This window comes from Bufo gargarizans, chromosome 9, assembly GCF_014858855.1.
Source record: "Bufo gargarizans isolate SCDJY-AF-19 chromosome 9, ASM1485885v1, whole genome shotgun sequence".
NCBI lineage: Eukaryota > Metazoa > Chordata > Amphibia > Anura > Bufonidae > Bufo > Bufo gargarizans.
The window spans coordinates 158,652,547-158,677,160 of NC_058088.1; the positions used below are offsets into that span (position 1 = coordinate 158,652,547).

General features: G+C 41.8%; 1 protein-coding gene across 2 annotated transcripts; it reads left to right on the forward strand.

The window, feature by feature from the left end:
• Window positions 1–9,265: 9,265 nt before the first annotated feature.
• On the forward strand, window positions 9,266–14,672 carry LOC122919424 (E3 SUMO-protein ligase KIAA1586-like). 2 transcript variants are annotated; one of them, XM_044268448.1, is made up of 6 exons: window positions 9,266–9,279; window positions 10,367–10,457; window positions 10,542–10,667; window positions 10,752–10,841; window positions 11,288–11,643; window positions 11,680–14,672. In XM_044268448.1, exons 3-6 carry the CDS (start codon window positions 10,633–10,635, stop codon window positions 13,680–13,682), a joined length of 2,484 nt encoding a protein of 827 aa, XP_044124383.1. In that variant the 5' UTR covers window positions 9,266–9,279; window positions 10,367–10,457; window positions 10,542–10,632; the 3' UTR covers window positions 13,683–14,672. The 2 variants fall into 2 exon arrangements, with proteins under 2 accessions (XP_044124383.1, XP_044124382.1); XM_044268447.1 differs by having other exon boundaries at window positions 11,288–14,672.
• The last annotated feature ends 9,942 nt before the right edge of the window (window positions 14,673–24,614 follow it).

Genomic DNA, 24,614 nt, shown 5'->3' on the forward strand with positions numbered 1-24,614 from the left:
AATGTTATTCTATAACCATGATAATTCTATTGTCAGTGCTGCTCAGATAGACCACATTATCTGACAGTCTGTTATCATGCACCTTCATTATTCTTGTAAGCTGCATTCTCTTGTCAGTTGCCTTGCATACTATAAACGCACACTGCTGAATACATATTCACACTCAGTCCTATACATTGTGGCTACCAGATCAGGCACAACGATACAGAGTATCTTCTATACACACACAATTGTGTGGGAATTGTGTGTGTGTATAGAAGATATTCTGTACCAATGTTCTCCTGAAGCGAGGTCTAGACCTGTGTACAGGGTTGAAAACCAGTGGACTGCCAAGATAATGCCCTTAGGAGTAGCCCAAAGTCAAAATTGCTGGTTCCACTCCCACACCAGCTGTTACATGTTCTAGGAGACAAACTAAAAGCTATTTTGCAATACTATAAGAATCCTCCAGGTGTGTCATAGGGTCACAATGCACCCCCTGGGCTGCCAAGCCTAGTAGTTTCAAAAGGGGTTGGTCAGCACATCCCATCCAAATGCGCAGGTGCACGCTGCTATGACTGGAAACATAAAACAACACAACATATAATGCAACAGCTCTCTGCGAACCAAATAAAGTGCAAAAAAATATTTCTATTATTATAATTTTGTACAAAATGTACACTGCTCAAAAAAATAAAGGGAACACAAAAATAACACATCCTAGATCTGAATTAATTAAATATTCTTCTGAAATACTTTGTTCTTTACATAGTTGAATGTGCTGACAACAAAATTGCACAAAAATAAAAAAATGGAAATTAAATTTTTCAACCCATGGAGTCTGGATTTGGAGTCACATTCAAAATTAAAGTGGAAAAACACACTACAGGCTGATCCAACTTTGATGTAATGTCCTTAAAACAAGTCAAAATGAGGCTCAGTAGTGTGTGTGGCCTCCACGTGCCTGTATGACCTCCCTACAATGCCTGTGCATGCTCCTGATGAGTAGTGTTGAGCGCGAATATTCGAAAAGCGAATTTTTTTCGCGAATATCGCAACTTCGCGATTTCGCGAATATTTCGAATATAGTGCTATATATTCGTAAAAACGAATATTCGTTTTTTTTTTCCACAAAATTACAGTACACATATAATTGATTGTTTCCCAAAGGTCCAAAAGCTCAGATCTTACTCACATTGCCTAGAAAGTGATTGAGGCGCGAATCTTCGTAAGGCGATTTTATTAGCGCAAATGCGAATATCAGCACTTGTCCCAGAACAGAGGCAAAGGGCTTTGCATTCATACATTAGTGAATTGAGTTGCGAATCTTCGTAAGGCGATTTTATTAGCGCACATGCGAATATCTACACTTGTCCCCAGAACAGAGGCAAAGGCCTGTGCATGTGCATTGATATAGTATAGCACCATATTCGCGAATACTTCGATCTTCGTAAAATTCGATTTACGAATATTCGTATTTTTTTTTATTTTTTTTATACTGTATGAATGCAAAGCCCTTTGCCTCTGTTCTGGGACAAGTGCCGATATTCGCCTGTGCGCTAATAAAATCGCCTTACAAAGATTCGCGCCTCAATCACTTTCTAGGCAATGTGAGTAAGATCTGAGCTTTTGGACTTTTGGGAATCAATCGAGATACAGTGGGGGGTGATGACAGTAGTTGACAGAGTACAGATCAATGTAATCTGTAAGGTGGAAACTAAAATAAAAAATACGAATATTCGTAAATTGAATTTTACGAAGTTCGAAGTATTCGCGAATATGGTGCTATACTATATGAATGCACAGGCCTTTGCCTCTCTGTTCTGGGGACAAGTGTAGATATTCGCCTGTGCGCTAATAAAATCGCCTTACAAAGATTCGCGCCTCAATCACTTTCTAGGCAATGTGAGTAAGATCTGAGCTTTTGGACTTTTGGGAATCAATCGAGAAACAGTGGGGGGTGATGACAGTAGTTGACAGAGTACAAATCAATGTAATCTGTAAGGTGGAAACTAAAATAAAAAATACGAATATTCGTAAATCGAATTTTACGAAGTTCGAAGTATTCGCGAATATGGTGCTATACTATATGAATGCACATGCACAGGCCTTTGCCTCTCTGTTCTGGGGACAAGTGTAGATATTCGCATGTGCGCTAATAAAATCGCCTTATGAAGATTCGCAACTCAATTCAATCACTAATGTATGAATCATACATTAGTGATTGAATTGAGTTGCGAATCTTCGTAAGGCGATTTTATTAGCGCACATGCGAATATCTACACTTGTCCCCAGAACAGAGAGGCAAAGGCCTGTGCATGTATATAGTATAGCACCATATTCGCGAATACTTCGAACTTCGTAAAATTCGATTTACGAATATTCGTATTTTTTATTTTAGTTTCCACCTTACAGATTACATTGATCTGTACTCTGTCAACTACAGTCATCACCTCCCACTGTATCTCGATTGATTCACAAAAGTCCAAAAGCTCAGATCTTACTCACATTGCCTAGAAAGTGATTGAGGCGCGAATCTTTGTAAGGCGATTTTATTAGCGCACAGGCGAATATCAGCACTTGTCCCAGAACAGAGGCAAAGGGCTTTGCATTCTTACATTAGTGATTGAATTGAGTTGCGAATCTTCGTAAGGCGATTTCATTAGCGCACATGCGAATTTTGCATCTCATAATATGTATTATGCGATGCGAAAATTCGAATTATCGCATATGCGAAATAATAACGAATTCGAATATTCGCGAATATTTTACGAATATTCTTTCGAATATTCGCGAAATTTCGCGAATTCGAATATGGGACATGCCGCTCAACACTACTGATGAGGTGGCGGACGGTCTCCTGAGGGATCTCCTCCCAGACCTGGACTAAAGCATCTGCCAACTCCTGGACAGTCTGTGGTGCAACGTGACGTTGGTGGATAGAGCGAGACATGATGTTCCAGATGTGCTCAATTGGATTCAGGAATGGGGAACAGGCAGGCCAGTCCATAGCATCAATGCCTTCGTCTTGCAAGAACTGCTGACACACTCCAGCGACATGAGGTCTAGCATTGTCTTGCATTAGGAGGAACCCAGGGCCAACCGCACCAGCATATGGTCTCACAAGGGGTCTGAGGATCTCATCTCGGTACCTAATGGCAGTCAGGCTACCTCTGGCAAGCACATGGAGGGCTGTGCTGCCCTCCAAAGAAATGCCACCCCACACCATTACTGACCCAATGCCAAACCGGTCTTGCTGGAGGATGTTGCAGGCAGCAGAACGTTCTCCACGGCGTCTCCAGACTCTGTCACGTCTGTCATGTGCTCAGTGTGAACCTGCTTTCATCTGTGAAGAGCACAGGGCGCCAGTGGCAAATTTGCCAATCTTGGTGTTCTCTGGCAAATGCCAAACGTCCTGCACAGTGTTGAGCTGTAAGCAAAACCCCCACCTGTAGACGTCGGGCCCTCATATGACCCTCATGGAGTCTGTTTCTGACCGTTTGAGCAGCCACATGCACATTTGTGGCCTGCTGGAGGTCATTTTGCAGGACTCTGGCAGTGCTCCTCCTGTTCCTCCTTGCACAAAGGTGGAGGTAGCGGTCCTGATGCTGGGTTGTTGCCCTCCTATGGCCTCCTCCACCTCTCCTGATGTACTGGCCTGTCTCCTGGTAGCGCCTCCATGCTCTGGACACTACGCTGACAGACAGCAAACCTTCTTGCCACAGCTCGCATTGTTGTGCCATCCTGGATAAGCTGCACTACCTGAGCCACTTGTGTGGGTTCTAGACTCTGTCTCATGCTACCACTAGAGTGAAAGCACCGCCAGCATTCAAAAGTGACCAAAACATCAGCCAGGAAGCATAGGAACTGAGAAGTGGTCTGTGGTCACCACCTGCAGAACCACTCCTTTATTGGGGGTGTCTTGCTAATTGCCTATAATTTCCACCTGTTGTCTAACCCATTTGCACAACAGCATGTGAAATTGATTGTCACTCAATGTTGCTTCCTAAGTGGACAGTTTGATTTCACAGAAGTGCGATTGACTTGGAGTTACATTGTGTTGTTTAAGTGTTCCCTTTATTTTTTTGAGCAGTGTATTTGCCAAGCATCTCTACTTTATTAGCATAGCATAAGGATTATAATATGTTTTTGTACTTTATTTGGTTCGCAGAGAGCTATTGCATTATATGTTGTGTTGTTTTATGTTTCCAGTCATAGCAGCTTGTACCTGCGCATTTGGATGGGATGTTCTGGCCAACCCCTTTTGTGTTTCCATTGTATTTTGCACTGGAGGTGTGGCTGAGCCTAGTCGGTTGTGCACTCCTGACCAGCCTGTCTGCCTCATGGGCTGATTTTAATTAGCATGAGTATAAAGCTTAGCCTGCTCCTCCCCACTCACTGGAAGCCCCTGACACCAGGAGAGGTATGGAGTGGGTAGTGGACTCAGCATGCATGTTGGTACTTCAATGGATGCCATTTTGGCACCAAATATGATGAAAATGAAAGGGGACCCACCATGCATGTGGAACCTAGACCTCCTGAATTTAATGATTGCTATCATGGCACTTAACAGGTAGAACTTAGTGTTAGTTTCCCGTCTTACAGAGATCGCCTTGACGTGCGGCAGACGGGCTCAAATAATTTTGTACAAAATGTATTTGCCAAGCATCTCTACTTTATTAACATAGCATTAGCATTACAATATGTTTTTGTACTTTATTTGGTTCGCAGAGAGCTGTTGCATTATATATTGTGTTGTTTTAAGCCTAGTAGTCTCTGGCATCTGCTCAGATTTGTCTGTGGCTGATGCTAGCCCTGGATACTAGAAGTGTCGGAGACCGGATTTTCTGATACAAGATGTAGTCCATCAAAACGACTAATGTGATCTCTAGTGAGCAGCCTTCTATTAAATTCAAAAGACTACTGCATTCACTGCCCTATAACATAGGTTAACGTTGGAATGCCTTTTCCACTCAGCTCAAAAGCAATTTTAGCTTACAATATTGTAGTGATTCACCCAAATCGCTTTTTATCAGCTGTAATATTGATGAGGGTCAACACCATCCTAGCACTAAAAAGCTCTCCATGCCTTTTCTTTAAATTAGCACTATAATGCTTTTTTGTATACTCTGCTCCTCTGAATGTCACTGCAATGTCACATTTCTGTGCTATGCTTCGAAAAAGCTAATAACGATTGCTGGAGGGGATGAACTGTGGTGTTATATGGCATAATTGTTTACATTATTAATAGTAAGCTACATTATTCATTAAATGTTGTTATCTTCTATAGTGGTGTTTTTCTTTTTTGACACCTCTCTTCAAGAAAATGGAGCCTTTGACCTATCATGTTATAGTGCATTAAATAGAGTCAGGCTGGGCTCACATCTTCATTCATACAGTCCTGATCTAAAGTTTAAGACCACTTGAAAAATGGCAAAAAATCATATTTAGCATGGCTGGATCTTAACAAGGTTGCAAGTAGAGCTTCAACATGCAACAAGAATACATGGGAGTGAGACAAAACATTTTTTAAGCATTCAATTTAATGAAAACAAGGAATAAACTGAAACAGACTGTTTTTCAGCTGATCAAAAGTTTAGGACCACACCTCCAAAAAAAACCTAAACCCCCCCAAAACAGAAATCCAACTTCCAAACATGAACTCAGTAATGATTAGCTCCGCCGTTATTGTTTATCACTTCAAAAATTCATTTCGGCATGCTTGCTGCAAGCATTTCCATTAGGTGAGTGGGAACATTTCTCTAAGTGGTGAAGACAGCCGCACGAAGGCCATCTACTGTCTGGAACTGTTGTCCATTTTTGTAAACTTCCCTTGCCATACATTCCCAAAGGTTTTCAAATGGATTTAGATCAGAGAAACACGCAGGATGGGCCAAAAGAGTAATGTTATTCTCCTGGAAGAAGTCCCTTGTCCTTTGGGCATTGTGTACTGTAGAGTTGTCCTGTTAAAAAACCCAGTCGTTACCACACAGACGAGGGCCCTCAGTCATGAAGAATGCTCTCTGCAACATCTTGACATAGCCAGCGTCCGTTTGGACGCCCCTGCACTTCCTGAAGCTCCATTGTTCCACTGAAGAAAAAAGCACCCCAGACCATTATGGCACCCCCTCCACTGTGGCGCGTAGAAAACATCTCAGGTGGGATCTGCTTGTCATGCCAGTAACGTTGGAAACCATAAGGACCATCGAGGTAAAAAAAATTCTCATCAGAGAATAAAACTTTCTTCCACCTTTGAATGTTCCATGTTTGGTGCTCTCTTGCAAAGTCCAAACGAGCAGTTTTGTGGCGTTCAAGGAGACGAGGTCTTTGAAGACTTTTTTGTTTTTGAAGCCCTTCAGTCTCAGATGCCGTCTGATCAGGCATGGGATCCAGCCGGTTCTCTCCGGTTCTGCCGAACCGTTTGTTAAAATTACAGGCGGTTCGCAGGACCGGTGAGAAGCAGGGATCCCGACCCGGTCCTGCAGCTGCGCCTGCACCCCTGTATTTTTCAGCCTGCGGCTGTTACTTACAGTCAGTCAGCGTGAGCGTGGCTGTGTGTGTGTCAGCCAGTCTTCCACAGTGCTGCCGCCCTCCCCCCGCCCCCAGCCTCGCAGTCATGGCAACAAAGGGGAGTGTCTTGAGAGTGAGCAGCGCCGCGAAGCTGCCAGCCCAGAACAGAGAAGGAGAGAGGAGTGCTCTCACTGTCTGCAGAGTGCCCTAGTTGCTGACAGTCCACAGTACACCCCACACACAGCCATGAAAGATTGAAGAGCCGGCCCCTAGCCTAACAGAAAGGAGTCTGGACAGGTCAGGACTCAGGACAGCCTGGTTGGTTGAGTGTGATTTGTGTGACACTGACAAGTTGGCATTAAGGAGGGGACCACCGACCAGGGGCTGAAATTGAAATGTGACAACATAACAAAAATGGAGGGGGCCATGAATCTGTGGGGAGAAGCTATATGAGAAGTTTGAGAACATGGAGGGAGCCATGAATCTGTGGGGAGAAGCTATGTGAGAATATGGAGGGGGCCATGTGGGGAGAAGCAATGTGAGAACATGGAGGGGGCCATGAATCTGTGGGGAGAAGCAATGTGAGAACATGGAGGGGGCCATGTGGGGAGAAGCAATGTGAGAACATGGAGGGGGCCATGTGGGGAGAAGCAATGTGAGAACATGGAGGGGGCCATGTGGGGAGAAGCAATGTGAGAACATGGAGGGGCCATGAATCTGTGGGGAGAAGCAATGTGAGAACATGGAGGGGCCATGAATCTGTGGGGAGAAGCAATGTGAGAACATGGAGGGGGCCATGAATCTGTGGGGAGAAGCAATGTGAGAACATGGAGGGGGCCATGTGGGGAGAAACAATGTGAGAACATGGAGGGGGCCATGTGGGGAGAAGCAATGTGAGAACATGGAGGGGGCCATGTGGGGAGAAGCAATGTGAGAACATGGAGGGGGCCATGTGGGGAGAAGCAATGTGAGAACATGGAGGGGGCCATGTGGGGAGAAACAATGTGAGAACATGGAGGGGGCCATGTGGGGAGAAACAATGTGAGAACATGGAGGGGGCCATGTGGGGGGAACTTAGCAATGTGAGAACATGGAGGGGTCCATGAATCTGTGGGGAGAAGCAATGTGAGAACATGGAGGGGCCATGAATCTGTGGGGAGAAGCAATGTGAGAACATGGAGGGGGCCATGAATCTGTGGGGAGAAGCAATGTGAAAACCATGGAGGGGGCCATGTGGGGAGAAACAATGTGAGAACATGGAGGGGGCCATGTGGGGAGAAACAATGTGAGAACATGGAGGGGGCCATGTGGGGAGAAGCAATGTGAGAACATGGAGGGGTCCATGAATCTGTGGGGAGAAGCAATGTGAGAACATGGAGGGGCCATGAATCTGTGGGGAGAAGCAATGTGAGAACATGGAGGGGGCCATGTGGGGAGAAGCAATGTGAGAACATGGAGGGGGCCATGTGGGGAGAAACAATGTGAGAACATGGAGGGGCCATGAATCTGTGGGGAGAAGCAATGTGAGAATATGGAGGGGGCCATGTGGGGAGAAACAATGTGAGAACATGGAGGGGGCCATGTGGGGAGAAACAATGTGAGAACATGGAGGGGGCCATGTGGGGAGAAGCAATGTGAGAACATGGAGGGGTCCATGAATCTGTGGGGAGAAGCAATGTGAGAACATGGAGGGGGCCATGTGGGGAGAAGCAATGTGAAAACATGGAGGGGGCCATGTGGGGAGAAGCAATGTGAGAACATGGAGGGGGCCATGTGGGGAGAAACAATGTGAGAACATGGAGGGGGCCATGTGGGGAGAAACAATGTGAGAACATGGAGGGGGCCATGTGGGGAGAAACAATGTGAGAACATGGAGGGGGCCATGTGGGGAGAAGCAATGTGAGAACATGGAGGGGGCCATGTGGGGAGAAGCAATGTGAGAACATGGAGGGGGCCATGTGGGGAGAAGCAATGTGAGAACATGGAGGGGCCATGAATCTGTGGGGAGAAGCAATGTGAGAACATGGAGGGGGCCATGAATCTGTGGGGAGAAGCAATGTGAGAACACAGAGGGGCCATCTGGGGAGAAACAATGTGAGAACATGGAGGGGCCATGTGGGGAGAAATGTGACATTGAGGGGTGATGGCTGACATGGGGGTCTAATCTGAGGTCTGATTAACAATAGGGGTCTGATTGCTGGTCTGACCTGAGGTGTAATGGAAAAAATGTATTTCTAATTGTTCTCCTCTAAAACCTAGGTGTGTCTTATAAGGCGGAATATAGGTTCCTCAAGCCAGCGATTGTTTGAGGCAGAGAGAAGATAGGAGGACCACACAGAGGAGAAGCCAACTGCTGCTGACGGGACCAGGGCCAGGTGAGCGGTGCGGGAGTGTGTGTTTTGGTTGGGGTGCGCCAAAATGTAGCTTCGCTTTAGTTTGCAAAGCCAACCTGCAGTGTGCTGTCTTCTGCCTCCCCGGTGCTGGCCATTTTCACTCAGCGAGTGAGCACACAGTTCAGTGAGGAGGAGATTCACTTGTCACTGAATGACCTCCCATTCTTTATCAATTTTATCCTTCCCTTAATAGACTGTGCACATGGCTGAAATTATTATTTTTTTCTTTTTTTTATATAGGCACATTACAGGCATTTGCTCTTCTGCATTCTTTGAAACCTATGAAGGATCTAACTACCACTGAGCAATATAGTCCATTTTCCAACGTCATTCGTCATCAACTCCAACCTGAACAGTTCTAAGGACTCTGACCTAATTATCGAAAGCAGTACATGAGGTGAGTTTTAATTTGGACTCTTTTAGGCCAGCATTAATAATTTTTGTTGTTTTTCTCAGTTACAGATGCTGAACCGTGAATTAATGTCAGTGCCAGAAGCTATCTTACATTTAGAACTGGCACTGGATGCATTGAAGTTATGTATAGGCCAGAACCTTTTCATAACTTCGGCGGATCCACCGCCAGCTTAGGGGTTTATTAACACCGGCATCTAAAATGCCAGTGTTAAAAATTGTGTGTCAGAGCTTTTGTACCACTACCTATTGCATAGTCTTAGTCACACAGTCAGCGTTTGTTCATTGATTTTAATCAGTGATTTTCAGCCAAAACCTGGTTAAGGTTTCCACTGTTTTCCACTGCAGAAACAGTTTGACATTGAATTGAATGGAGAGATTCTCACACAGGAAATCAGCAACAAAATCTGCACCATACTTTACACTCCAAAAATCCAACTTTGTAAAAACATGTACCTGTGGGTTTTCTGGTGGAATTTTCAACTATATTTAAAGTCACCTAAGGATTGGCTCAGCCTCAGCTGCATCTCTCAGAGACGTGTGGTTCCTGACACAGACTGAGTGCATGATGGTTTCTATAACATCAGGAGTCTAATTTACTGTGCTCATCACTAGATCCAAAATCAGATATGACATGGCTGTATCCCAAATCATAAATCACTATGATGCAGTCAGCTTTGGTCAGGGGAACCACATAAGTGGCTGACACATGGGGCTGTGTTTCTCTGTTGTGAGAATCAGCCTTTAGTGGTTCAGTTCTACCTTCTCCTGGGTGTAGTCCCCCGGTCAGTAGTGGGGGACCCCGGTCAAGAATCACATAGCAAAAATCCAGCAGTTTAATGACTCTGTGTCATTTGTGTGTGTGATTCTCCTTGACTACGGTGGACTACACTCAGTAATTAAAAGGTTTGTCTGTAACTAATTAAAATTGTCTGTTCAGTTGGGGAAGGCTTTAATAGCAACTAATCATTGGCTTCTTCAAAGGGGTCTTGCAAATTATTTTTCTTACACCAAACTGACATTAGTAAATTACCTTATTTTATATATATATAATTTTTTTTTTTTATTTGCAGTTCTGCACTACAGACTGTTACTGCAGAGAAGGACCTACAGCTATAGATGTCACCCTAGGTCATAATTCAAGCTTGCTTAGCTTTCCTATAGGTGTGTATTTCTTGCTACTCCCTCCAACTTACAATCTATTCTTTGTTTATGGTGTGTTTAATAATGTCTACCTCTGTATTCCAGGAGACATCACCATCTGTATCACTTCATTAATATTGTGTGAAATTGGACCTTATTTCTGAATTAACATCTGATTGTAGCTGTCAAGAGTGATATGACTGGTTGTGTTCAGCATTACAGATTTTTCAGGTTCATTCTTCTATTTTAATTTATATTCATTTGTATTAAGAAAGCTATAAATCAGTTTTTAATACTTTTTTTATATCACCACAGGGTCATCGAATGTATACCAAGACCTACATGGCAACATTCAGCATATGTCATTCAAGTTCCAGGATTTGGGCTACTTAAGATTACCATTTGGTGAGTTTTATTCAGTCTATGTAATTTCCTGATTCTGACAGCTAGGTTCAGAAACAGGCTACTTTACCACTGTCTGGCCCTATCAATCAAAGCATTGAGGGAGGGGCTGGTCACAGAAAGAAGTTGAGCTTGGGTGCCACAAAAGCAATGGTGACACCCTCATTGCACCAAAGGCCTAATCTTCTGTATTTAAAAAAAAAAATTCTCATAATTTGGAAAGGGAGTCGTAGATCAACAAAAGAGAAAGTGTTTTAATCAGGTGAACAACAACTATGTGTCTATGACAACAGTAGGATAGGAAAGTTGCTGTAAGAGATTTGGCCAAGCATTAACCAAAAAGTATTTACTTTACAAGCAGTGGAAAAATAATCACGTTCTACTAGGGTATTCGAGCGTTATTTTAGGTTTACTTTAACTGTATTTTTGGTACATATATATCTTTACAGCTACTACTATGTATTGGAAGAAGCTTACACAGTGCCAGCACACACTGAAGACACCTCAAGGTTTGATCAAACCTTTTATTATCTGAAGAATATAAACAAAATGAAGAGACAAGCTACACTGTTTAGTTTTTTCGATTCATCCAGAAAGAAAAAAACAATACAGTCTCAGGAATTGGACTTGTGTGTAAATGACATTAATAATAATGTTGTAGCTAACACTGAGAAGGATGCTGTTCTTAATGAAAATACTATATATGAAATTGACCATGAAGTTCCAATGGAACTGGTTGATAGGCATGATATTGAAAGTGTTGTTGGCAATGATGATGGTACAGTTTCAGATGTGTTAACAGTTGAAGAGGCATGTACAAGCACTATATCATGTTGGTCCAAAAAACAATTTGAATATTTTAGCAAGTTGTTTCCATGGATCCAGGTTAAAAATGGAAAATTAGGTTGCAATGTGTGTAGTAAGGTCAGAGGGTCTTTGGGAATAGAAAAAGCTAAGGCATGCCATGTTTCAGAGGAGTGGAGTAACTTTTTAGTAAAACCAAGTGGCACCCTCAAATTGATTCAGCAGGCCTCTGTTCGCAAAAAAATTAGAGAGCACAGTGTTTCTAAATCTCACAATAAAGCAGAGACACTTCAGAATACCGCCAAAATTGGCATATTAACAACAGCAATGGACAGGCTCAATGAGAAAGCTATAGCTGCGACAATTCATATTTTTAATATAGTATACAGTTTAGCTTTAAATAATAAGCCTATGGCTGACATAGAAGGAGAAGTTCAATTGCAGAAAATTAATGGTGTGGATGTTGGAGTAGGCCTTCACTCAAGGAAAACTGCCATTACGATAATTCAACATATATCCTCACAAATAAGGAAGGCTTTATTTTCTAAAATTGCCAGTTGTAAGAGCAAATTATGTGTCATAATTGATGAATCCTCAACTGTGGCACAGAAAAGTGTTTTAGTCATCTATATTCGTTGTGAGCTTTCAACACATCAGGATCCTGTCAATGTATTTGTGGATCTTAAAGAGCTTGACTCAACCACTGCTGAGGTGATAACTGAAACACTTTTCAACTGCTTAAGTGAAAATGGATTTGATAAAGATTATTTACAAGATAATCTGATAGGATTTTGCTCAGATGGTGCTAGTGCAATGCTAGGTAGCAAGTCTGGGGTTGCATCTAGAATTGTAAGAGAATTTCCAAACATAGTCATATGGCACTGTTTGAGCCACAGGGTTCAACTTGCTCTTGATGATGCAATTAATTCTGTATCCCAAGTTAATCACTTTAAAATGTTCCTAGAAAAAATATATAGCATATATCATGTATCTAACAAACATCAGTTAGAGCTTCATAACATAGCAGCAGATCTAGAGTTGGAGATAGTAAAGATTGGTAGAATCCTAGGTCCTCGGTGGGTGGCTTGTAGTGCTCGTGCTGCCAAGGCAGTATGGAGAGCGTATCCAGCTCTGTATAAGCACTTTTCGAATTATAAGAATTTCTTGGGAATGAAGAAAAAAATGGAAAACTTGTGTTTCCTAAAAGATCTCGCTTTAATGATCGAAATTCTTGAGGAGCTCTCCCTTTTATCCCTTGCTTTACAAGACCGGGATGTTTCTCTTGTCAAAGCAGACAGACTTCTTTGTCGGTGTATTAGGGCCCTTAAAAACCTAAAAGAAAATCCAGGGAAGCATGAAGTTCAGATTGATACAATGATTAGAACAGAGCCATTTAAAGATATTCCTTTCCAAGTGAGTGCTAAAAACACTGGTCTTCCAAGAGCACAGTTAATTCAGAGCGTAATAGACAATATGAAAAGTAGGTTGTTTTCCACTGCAAATACAAGACAAATGGACAGTGGTACAGTTGTCCAAAACGCAAGCCGCTACAAAAAGTTATTGTCCTTGTTCTCTTTACTTGAACCCAATTCTTGGCCATCTGACCTCACACTATCTCCGTGGCCAGAAGGGGAATGTCAATTAAGACAGTTAAATGAACTGATAAAATGTAACATTCCAGTTAATGATTTCCGGGATTACATAGACAACAGATATTTTTCAGATTGCAGCCTGCCACCCTCTATTCAACAAGCCAAGAAAATTATTCGGGTCATAGCTGTCAGTAGCGCTGAAGCTGAAAGAGGATTTAGTATCATGAATAACATTGCCACACATGAAAGAAGCAGACTTACAGTTTCTAATATATCACATCTTATGACAATCAAAATTCTTGGCAAACCAATATCAAGCTGGGGTCCGGAAATATATGTTAAGTCTTGGTTACGGAGAAACCACCACACTGCCACAGACCTCAGAGTTAAAAAAAAGGCAGCCAAACAATACGATGAAAATTCCACAGCTATTTGGTCTTTGTTTTAATGGGATAGCAATGGAGTTTATTTGTGACACTAAAACAAGCACACCGTAGCTGCAGGAGTGACGTCACGAGCCGGCTCCAGAACGCGCGCACGCGATCCCTTACCACTAGCAGTGCAGCGCTACCGGCCAGGGCGCTAGCAGCATAAAATAAGTTTCTCCCACAGCATAGCCGCTAGTCAGCTGCAGCAAAAATCTAACCCTGAGGTGTGCTTTGATCGGGCACACAGCGTAAAATCAGGTAATACAGCTGTATAGACCAGATCTAAGCATTTGTACAGTCTTTATCTGCAGTGGTGGTTTGTTTTCCTTGTTTTTGGTACTGGTGGTTACCACGTGTGCAAATTCTGGAGTTTATTTGTGGCTTGGGCATTTCCTCATTGCCTGCTGATATAATCTCTGTAGAAAGTGGCAGGTAATAGTTCTGAAAGATCTCAGTTCTTCTCCCTTTCATTATATGCTAACACCTGACAACTTGTGTTTATGGATCACTATATTCAGCTTACCTTATGCTTGTTCATCCTTATATATGTAATCAGCGGTAGTTATCCTTCATAGGCACTTATCCTACCACACCACATTCATGTACCCAGCTTGGCCCTTGGGCAGTTCATTTCATGTATTCAGCTCAATTTTTGGGTGTGTGATTTAACCGTTCAGTTTCTTTTTACATGTATGTATTCAGCTTGGCCCTTGGGCATTTAACCTTATGTACTCAGCTTGACTTCTGGATATGTAATGTAATGTATTTTCATACATATATTTGTATCCCACCAGGGTGGTGCTTTTTCTTTCTCTGTCCACCTTGTCTCTTTAACAATGTTGATATTTAGTACCATTTTTAACATCGAATGTGCTCCAGTTATTTTATAGTTTTTTTTTGCTGTGTTTAGGGAGCATACACTCTAATTAATCTTCTTTGAGTAGTCCTGTAAGCCCGGCCACAACTATTTATGTTGCGCCATGACTAATGGCAGTTTAGGCATGTGGGTTTATTTTGCATTGGTTTTCTCTGCATTAATGACTGGGAGTAGCAGAGCTGAGACCTGGTTGTAGCTTGGCCAGTCCTCAGTTCTTCTCCCTTTCATTACATGCTGACACCTGACAACCTGTGCAGCACTGGAGAGTCCAGTAGATCTAGCTGGTGAAGTGTACTGCATGGCATGTCTGGTGCCACCAGGTAATGTCTGGGAGTAGCAGAGCTGAGACCTGGTTGTAGCTTGGCCAGTCCTCAGTTCTTCTCCCTTTCATTACATGCTGACACCTGACAACCTGTGCAGCACTGGAGAGTCCAGTAGATCTAGCTGGTGAAGTGTACTGCATGGCATGTCTGGTGCCACCAGGTAATGACTGGGAGTAGCAGAGCTGAGACCTGGTTGTAGCTTGGCCAGTCCTCAGTTCTTCTCCCTTTCATTACATGCTGACACCTGACAACCTGTGCAGCACTGGAGAGTCCAGTAGATCTAGCTGGTGAAGTGTACTGCATGGCATGTCTGGTGCCACCAGGTAATGTCTGGGAGTAGCAGAGCTGAGACCTGGTTGTAGCTTGGCCAGTCCTCAGTTCTTCTCCCTTTCATTACATGCTGACACCTGACAACCTGTGCAGCACTGGAGAGTCCAGTAGATCTAGCTGGTGAAGTGTACTGCATGGCATGTCTGGTGCCACCAGGTAATGACTGGGAGCAGCAGAGCTGAGACCTGGTTGTAGCTTGGCCAGTCCTCAGTTCTTCTCCCTTTCAATGGATGCTGACAGATTTTCTGTATGTAATTTTACTGTTGTTTCCAAACCATTATCTTTAACTTTCTTTTGATGATACATCATCAGCCAGCTTTAGTTTTTGATGGAATTCTGTCAATGTGTTCACTAGATATCACATACTTGAAATGGCACATAATGTTTGTGTTGTACCTTACCGTTTGCTGATGAATATTAAAATATAAGATTATAAACTGGTATGTGGATATTTTTTTACCTTGAAAATGAGTTGCATTTGTATTGTTTTTACACTAATTTCATAAATTCTATCGAACAAGAATCCGACATGGGATTCAGCCAGTTCCCTCAGGTGCTCCAGATTCGGTTGTTAAAATTACAGCGGCAGCAGGAGATGAGCGCTTCAATTCCAGAGTTTAGCTCCTAAGGCTTTTTAAACGTTGAGTGGTATGTGTGTAGTGTATATATAGTGTATTTGTGTGTAGTGTATATATGGTGTATGTAAATATGTCGTGACTGTGTTGCATATATATGGTGTATGTAAATATGTGTCGTGACTCGTGACGCGCTGCGTATCCACCGCTGAGTAGGGAACCTGTTGTTAAAAATTTGAATCCCACCCCTGCATCAACGCCAATGAAAGATAAACCTCTAACAAAATTATCCTCTAACATCCTAGATCCAAATCTCACCGGTTATACCTCCGATTTTGAGGACAATGAACAGCTATGCACTATTCTTGAAGAATTGTCACCTATAATGAGTCCAGAGGTGGTTGAGGAACATAGAGTGTCAGAAATAGTGGAAGAAAATGTTGAGCCATCAGCTACTACTATTGAGGACCCAGAGGATGAAACTTTCCACCCATCAGAATCAGAGACTGAGTTAGACGAAAGTTTTGTGGCTCATAGTGATGAGGATATGGCTGTTAAAGAAGAATTTGAAGATCTGGAACATGACTGTATTAGCCATGTGAAGGAGCTTAAATATCTAGTTTTTGATTGTTCTTTACGTCTTCTATTATCACTAGTACCATGTCAATCCAGATCAAAGTGTAAAGGCAAGCTAACATCATTTAAAAAACAAAAAATTGGAAGCATGATCAGTGTAACTGTCAAATGTTCGAATGGTCATGTTTTAAATACCGTATATGGAAAAGCCAAACCAAACATGGACGTAAGCCAATCGAAAATGTTCTTTTACCTGCAGCAGTGGTTCCAGCTTCCACAAAATAAAAAATTTCCTAAACATCTTAAAAATGCAGTTTATCAGTAAGTCCAATCACTATGACAATCAAAAACTGTTTATTTTTCCTGCAATTGATTTACAGTGGAAGAAAGAACAACAGCAAGTATTATCCGAAATAAAAGAATACTCTGTTTGGCTTGCAGGGGATGGACAATCGGATAGTCCGGGAATTTCTGCTAAGTATTGCATATATACATTGATGGATTATGCAACGGGTAAAATTGTAAGCTTCACAGTGGAACAGGTAGCACCACCACTTACATCTGTTAGTCTTGAAAAAGTCGGATTAAAGCATAATGTCGATTTCCTTTTACAGCAGGGTATCGACATCCATTTAATTGTCACAGACCGGCATATGTCCGTGCGTAAGGTGATACATGAAAATTATTCTCATATAAACCATCAATTTGATGTGTGGCATATGGCAAAATCAGTTGGAAATAAAGTGCTTAGCGCCTCCAAGACCAGAAGTAGCACATTGGGTGCAAGCGGTGAAGAACCATATTTGGTGGTCAGCTAAGACTTGTGGGGAGGATGGTGCACAGCTTGGGATGAGATGGAACTCTTTATTGCATCATGTGACAAATGTACAAGAGTGGACAGAACCTAAGGAATTTCCATATTGTCTTCACGATCCCCTAACGGAAGAACTTATTTCTACTACCAAATGGCTGCTGGACTAAAATTACTACATGCAGTACTTTAAGTCCGGCGGCCTCTCAATAGGGATAGAGCGGCAGTTCGGGGGCACGCATGAACTAGCGGCAGGGCTGAACCAGACAGGCTGTTCAACCACCAGAACAGCCTGCTGGATCATGTGAAAGTACCCTAAAAGAGTGGAAAGAAGAGATTAGCAATTTTAATAAAATGTACAAAAAACCACAAAGGAGTTTTAAATAACACACTATCTGTAACGATAACCAAAACTTTTGTTTTTTAACCCAAAAATAAATAACACAATAAAAAAAAACATTTAAAAATTATAATTATGAGCGTGGTGACCTCTGTTTTCTGAAAACCACAGAAATCCTGTGTAATTTCCATGCGGGTCTGGATATTTTTTGCGAATAAGATTAACAGCACAAGATGGCACATCTAACTTCATGATAGTCATAAATTTGAGTCAATATATTTCACCTTTTATTTATGAACAAATCCCAAATTTACCCAAAATTTTGAAAAATGCACAATTTTCAAAATTTACATTTCTCTGCTTCTAAAACAGAAAGTCATACCTAATAAAATATTTATTACTTAACATTTCCCATATGTCTACTTTATGTTGGCATCATTTTGGAAATGTCATTTTATTTTTTTAGGACGTTAGAAGGCTTAGAAGTTTAGAAGCAATTCTTAAAATTAAGAAAATTTCCAAAACCCACTTTTTAAGGACCAGTTCAGGTCTAAAGTCACTTTGTGGGGCTTACAAAGTGGAAACCCCCCATAAATTACCCCATTGTAGAAACTACACCCCTCAAGTTACTCAAACTGATTTTACAAACTTTGTTAACTCTTTAGGTGTTCCACAAGAATTAAAGGAAAATGGAGATGAAATTTCAAAATTTCACTTTTTTGGGCAGCTTTTCCATTTTATTACATTTTTTCTTTAACACATTGAGGGTTAACAGCCAAACATAATATTTATTACCCTGATTCTGCAGTTTACAGAAACACCCCACATGTGGTCATAAACTGATGTAAGGGCGCACGGCAGGGCGCAGAAGGAAAGGAACGCTGCATGGTTTTTGGAAGGCAGATTTTGCTGGACTGGTTTTAGATGCCATGTCCCATTTGAACCCCCCCTGATGCACCCATACAGTAGAAACTCTCAAAAAGTGACCGTATTTTGGAAACTAGGGGATAAGGTGCCAGTTTTATTGGTACTATTTTGGGGTACATATGATTTTTAATTGCTCTATATTAAGTTTTTTGTGAGGCAAGGTAACTGAAAATTTTTTGGCACAGTTTTGGCACAGTTTTATTTTTACAAGATTCATCTGATAGGGTAGATCATGTGCTATTTTTATAAAGCAGGTTGTTACGGATGCATCAATATCAAATATGTCTACTTTCTTTGTTTGTTTGTTTCAGTTTTACATAATAAAGTATTTTTGAAAAATAAATTATGTTTTTGTGTGTCCATTTTCTTAACGCCATATGTTTTTAATTTTTCTGCCGATCGTCTTGTGCAGGGGCTCGTTTTATTGCAAAAAGAGTTGAGTTTTTTTGTACCATTTTTGGGTACATAAGATTTTTTGATCATTCATTACTACACTTTATGGGGCAAGGTGACCCAAAAAAGTTTTGGAACATTTTTTTATTTTATATTTTACAGCATTTATCTGAGTGGTTAGGTCATGTGACAGTTTTATAGAGCAGATCGTTGAAATAAAAAAAATTATGTTTTAGTGTCTCAATGTTCTAAGAACTATATTTTTTTTTATTTTTTGAGCGATTTTCTAATATGGGGTCTCATTTTTTGCGGGATGAGGTGACGGTTTTATTGGTACCATTTTGTTGGATATACACCTTTTTGATTGCTTGGTGTTGCACTTTTTGTGATGTAAGGTGACAAAAATGGCTTTTTTTACACAGTCTTTATTTTATTGTTTTTATGGTGTTTATCGGCTGGGGTCTATCATGTATATATTTATAAAGATGGTCGTTACGGACGCGGTGATACCTAATATGTGTAGTTTTTTTTTTCATTTTTTATAGGAAAAGGCAATTTATTTTTTTAATTTGACATTTTTATTTATTTTTACTTTTTTCTTGAAGATCCAGCGGGGCTGATGGCTGTACTATACTTTGCAATGCTCTTGCATCAGATGCCCTGTAGGTGGGAACACTGGACGCTTTTGCAAAGCGTCCGGTTGCCAATATTACCAATCTTCTACTGTGTACCAAAGTTACATAAAGATTAAACTCAACTACCAGGAAGACCTATAACATCAGGAATCGACTCAGTCACAGTAAATTTATCCAAATATATAGATCAACTGCTTCAACCAGTGGTCAAAACTACCCCATCATATATCAAAGACACCACAGATATAATTTCAACAATAGAAAAACTAATAGTACAAGAAAATTGGATGATAGGAACAGCAGATGTCAATTTACTCTACACGATCATAGACCACAAACAGGGGATAGATGCGGTTCGTAAACAATTAAATATAAATTGTACTCTCCACAGGGATCAGATATCTTTCCTAGTGGAAGGTATAGAACATATACTTACACATAATTACTTTATGTATGAAACTGAGTATTATCTGCAGAAAAGAGGAACTGCCATGGGTACCATGTTCGCCCCGAGTTATGCAAATTTATTTATGGCTCAATGGGAGGAAGATGTCATCACCCCTAGACTCAGTGAGGACCTTGTACTCTGGCGTCGATTCATAGACGACATATTGTTTACATGGCGAAATACAGAGGAAGAACTAAACACATTCCTGCAGGAAATTAACAACAAGGACAAAAATCAGAAATTTACAACAAAAATTTGTAAAACACAAGTAGAATTTCTGAATTTGGTAATAAAGATAGAATATAATAAAATGATATGCCAGACTTTCAAAAATCAGTTATGAAAAATAGCTTTATTTTATTCTCGAGCTGCCATCTACCTAGGGGGCTGGTGAATGTTCCAACCAGCCAATTTAGAAGAGTAAAGAGGAATTGTACAGAAAATACTCAGTTTGAAATAGAGGTGAATAGCCTTACACAACAGTTTATGGAAAAAGAGTACCCAAAAGAAAAAGTAGAAGCATCATTGAATAAAGTAAGGTGTATGGATAGGATGAGTTTCTTTGAAGAGAAGAAGACAAAACCCGAACAGACACAGGAGGACATAAGATTGATACTACCATATCATACTATATACAAAAAAGTAGAACGCATAATTAAAAAAAACATTGGTATAACCTTTTAGAGGACAAACTAATCGGACCAATGTTGAAAAAGGACCGCCAAATTATATACATAGGGCAGCGAATTTGGGTATCAAAGTGGCCTCTACAGTCATGGAAAGGAATCATAGAAAGAAGGGCACTTGGTTATCTTTGAAAGGCTTTTACCGTTGTGGTAGATGTGGTAACTGCCAAGTTACAAATTTCCCCCAAAAAACGGAAGTAAGATCCACACAAAATTCATATTGTCACCAAATTAAGGAACATCTATCATGCTCTACGTCAAGTGTTATAATTTTGCTTCAATGTAGCTGTAAAAAACAATATGTAGGAAGGATCAAGTGCACTTTGAAAAAAAAACGCATAGCCGAACATATAGCAAACATTAAGAAAGGGCATGAAATGCATAGTGTCAAAACATTTCAAAGAGGTACATAATGACCCCAGTCAATTGTATTTTACAGCACTGGAAAGAGTAACAAAACAGTGGAGAGGGGGTAATCATATATCTAGGATGTCTAGGGCAGAAACCAAGAAAATATATGAATTTGGAACTCTTGTCCCGGCGGGATTAAATGCTGAAATGGAGTTATTTGGATTTTTTTGACAGAATAGACGTCTGATGGTGATAGGAAACCGACGTTCATAAAAAGAGACGTTGGTTCCCCTCCCCATCAGACCTCCATCCACCACTCAATCAACACAATATGTTTATGAAATTTTATGAAAACTTATGAATAAGGAAGATTGCACAGAATATAGGGAAAACATTGATACACATAAGTGAAAAGGAAGGATATATGCATTTCAAGGACTGGTAGATTTTAACCGTACAAAAAACGCACATAAAACGCACCAATAACACATGTGCGTTTTTTGACTAACTGTGATATATAAATGTTATAACATCAATGGATAGTCATTAACACTCCATTTTGGGAATAGAGTGTATTTAGGTATAAACACTTTATATGCATCCTAGGATTTTAGGTGCCATGTTGCATTTAAAAAAAATCCTGAGGTCCCCAGAAATGAAAAACCCCAAGTGACCCTATTTTGTAAAGAGCATCCCCATACCAACATACATTCAAAGTGGTGGTAGGGGTACTTTTCAGCAAACAGGTGTCTCAAAGAAGGCAGAAACACTTGTTAAAGGATTTCAAAGCACACATTTCTGAAAATGACAAATTACTAGCAGACCCCAATTTTTCCCTTTCACAAGGGGTTAAAGGAGAAAATGCACCCCAGTATCTGTTCCCCATTTTATCACCATTCAGGAAACACCCCATATGTGCTTGTAGACTGCTGTATGGGCGCACAGCAGGCAAACAGCAAAATATGGATTATGCTGAGAGACATGAATTAGCAAAAATGGAGTTTAGATGCCATGGCGCATAAAAAAAAATCCTGAGTTACCCAGAAATTAAAGACCCCTAGAAGTGACGCCATTTTGGAAAGAGCACCCCAGTATGAACATTTTAAGTGGTGGAAAGGGTACTTTTCAGCAAACATGTTTCTTATAGTAGGCAGAAACACTTGTTAAAGGATTTTAAAGCACACATTTGTGAAAATGAAAAATTACTACCTGACCCCAATATTTCACTGTCACAAGGGGTTAAAGTAAAAATTGCACCCCAGTATATGTTCCCCATTTTCTCCCCAGTCAGGAAACACAACATATGTGCTTGTAGCCTGCTGTATGGGCGCACAGCAGGGCTCTAGAGGCAAAGTGTCAAATATGTTTTTTGTAGGCTTGAATAAACAGACATGGATATTAAGTGCCATGTTGCATTTTAGAAATTCCTGAGGTTGCCAGAAATTAAAAACCCCAAGAAGTGACGCCATTTTGAAACGACCACCCCCGTACGAACATTTTAAGTGGTAGAAAGGGTACTTTTCAGCAAACAGGTGTCGCACAGAAAGCAGAAACCCTTGCTAAAGGATTTCAAAGCACACATTTCTGAAAATGAAAAATTACTAGCATATCCCAATTTTCTCTTTTTTTTACAAGGGGTTAAAGGAGAAAATGCACCCCAGTATATGTTCCCCATTTTCTCCCCATTTAGGAAACACCCCATATGTGCTTGTACCCTGCTGCATGGGCACACATCAGGCAAACAGCTATATATGGATTTTGTTCACAGGCCTGAAATGTCAGACATGGATTTTAGGTGCTATGTCGTATTAAAAAAATTCCTGAGGTCCACAGAAATTAAAAACCCCAATAAGTGACCCAATATTGGAAAGAGTACCCCCGTTCGAACATTTTAAGTGGTGGAAAGGGTACTTTTCAGCAAACAGGTGTCTCACAGAAGGCAGAAACAATTGTTCAAGGATTTCAAAGCACACATTTCTGCTAGTAATTAAAGGAGAAAATGCCCCCTCATTATGTGTTCCCCATTTTCTCCCCATTCAGGAAACACCCCATATGTGCTTGTAACCTGCTGTATCAGGGCAAAGCACACAAACAGCTAAGTGTGAATTTGGCTGGCATGGATCTTAGGTGCCATGTCGCCGATAAGAAATTCCTGAGATCCACAAAAATTTTAAACCCAATGAAGTGACCCCATTTTGGAAAGAGCACCCCTGTACAAACATTTTAAGTGGTAGAAAGGGTACTTTTCAGCAAATAGGTGTCACACAGAAAGCAGAAACACTTGCTACAGGATTTCAAAGCACACATTTCTGAAAATTAAAAATTACTAGCAGACCCCAATTTTTCACTTTCACAAGGGGTTATAGGAGAAAATGCACCTCAGTACCCAGATAGCAAGTACCGTAATTTTCGCCCTATAAGACGCACCGGCCCATAAGACGCACCTAGGTTTTTAAGGAGGAAAAAATAAAATAAAAAAATTTGAACCAAAAGGTGTGCCTAATGGTGTTATGTGGGATCTGGGGATGGCACTGTTATGGGGGGGGTCGGTGGATGGCATGGTTATGGGGATGTCATGGAACCATGAACCAGACGTACAACAAGAGATAAGTGGAAAATAAGAAGGTTTTATTGAAGAGCAAGCCGTAGCAAAGTCCGAACGGATGGCTAAACCGAAGCAGGGTCTTGCGGAGACAGAGGTCAGGAACCAGAAGGGTAGTCAGACGAAGCCAGGAACAGGAACCAACGGGGTAGTCAGACGAAGCCGGAATCAGGAACCAACGGGGTAGTCAGACGAAGCCGGAATCAGGAACCAACGGGGTAGTCAGACGAGGCCAGGATCAGGAACCAGAAGCAGCAGCAGTCTTGGAAGCATGTGAACACAGGAGGACCAAGCAAGGAACTGAAGCCACAGACCTCCTATACATATGAGCTAGGCATCCAGCTCCTCCCAGTGGGAAGGAGGAGCCGCAGGGTGGGAGGCTACAAGAAAACCCAGAAACCAAGATGGCCGCCAGCACATGTCAAACGAAGGGAACAGCAAGGAGGTAAGACCATGACAGTACCTCCCCCTCAAGGGCCCCTCCTCCGCGGAGTAAGGAACGGTTTCTGAGGGAAGCGTGCGTGGAAGGCTCGGAGCAAGACAGGAGCATGGACATCTGCGGAGGGAACCCAGGAACGCTCCTCTGGACCATAACCACGCCAATGGACCAAAAACTGCACCCGGCCGCGGACCAGGCGTGAGTCCAGGATATTGCTCACCTCATACTCCTCACGATTGCCCACTTGGACCGGACGAGGCCGAGGAATCGAGGAAGTGAAACGATTACACACCAGTGGCTTCAACAGGGAGACATGAAACACGTTGGAGATCCGCATGCCAGGAGGAAGCGCAAGGGCATAGGCTACCGGGTTTACCCTGCGAAGCACTCGGAAGGGACCAACAAAGCGAGGCGCCAGCTTGGGAGTGGGCACTCGAAGGTTGAGGTTGCGGGTGGACAACCATACGCGGTCTCCGACCTGGTAGGAAGGAGCGGGCGCTCGTCTGCGATCAGCCTGGAGTTTCTGGCGCTGCGCAGAGACCTCAAGGGACCTCTGGATCTGTACCCAAGAAGCACGTAGGACGGAAAGGTGATCCTCCACAGCCGGAATATCCTGGGGAGAGAATACCTCCGGTAACA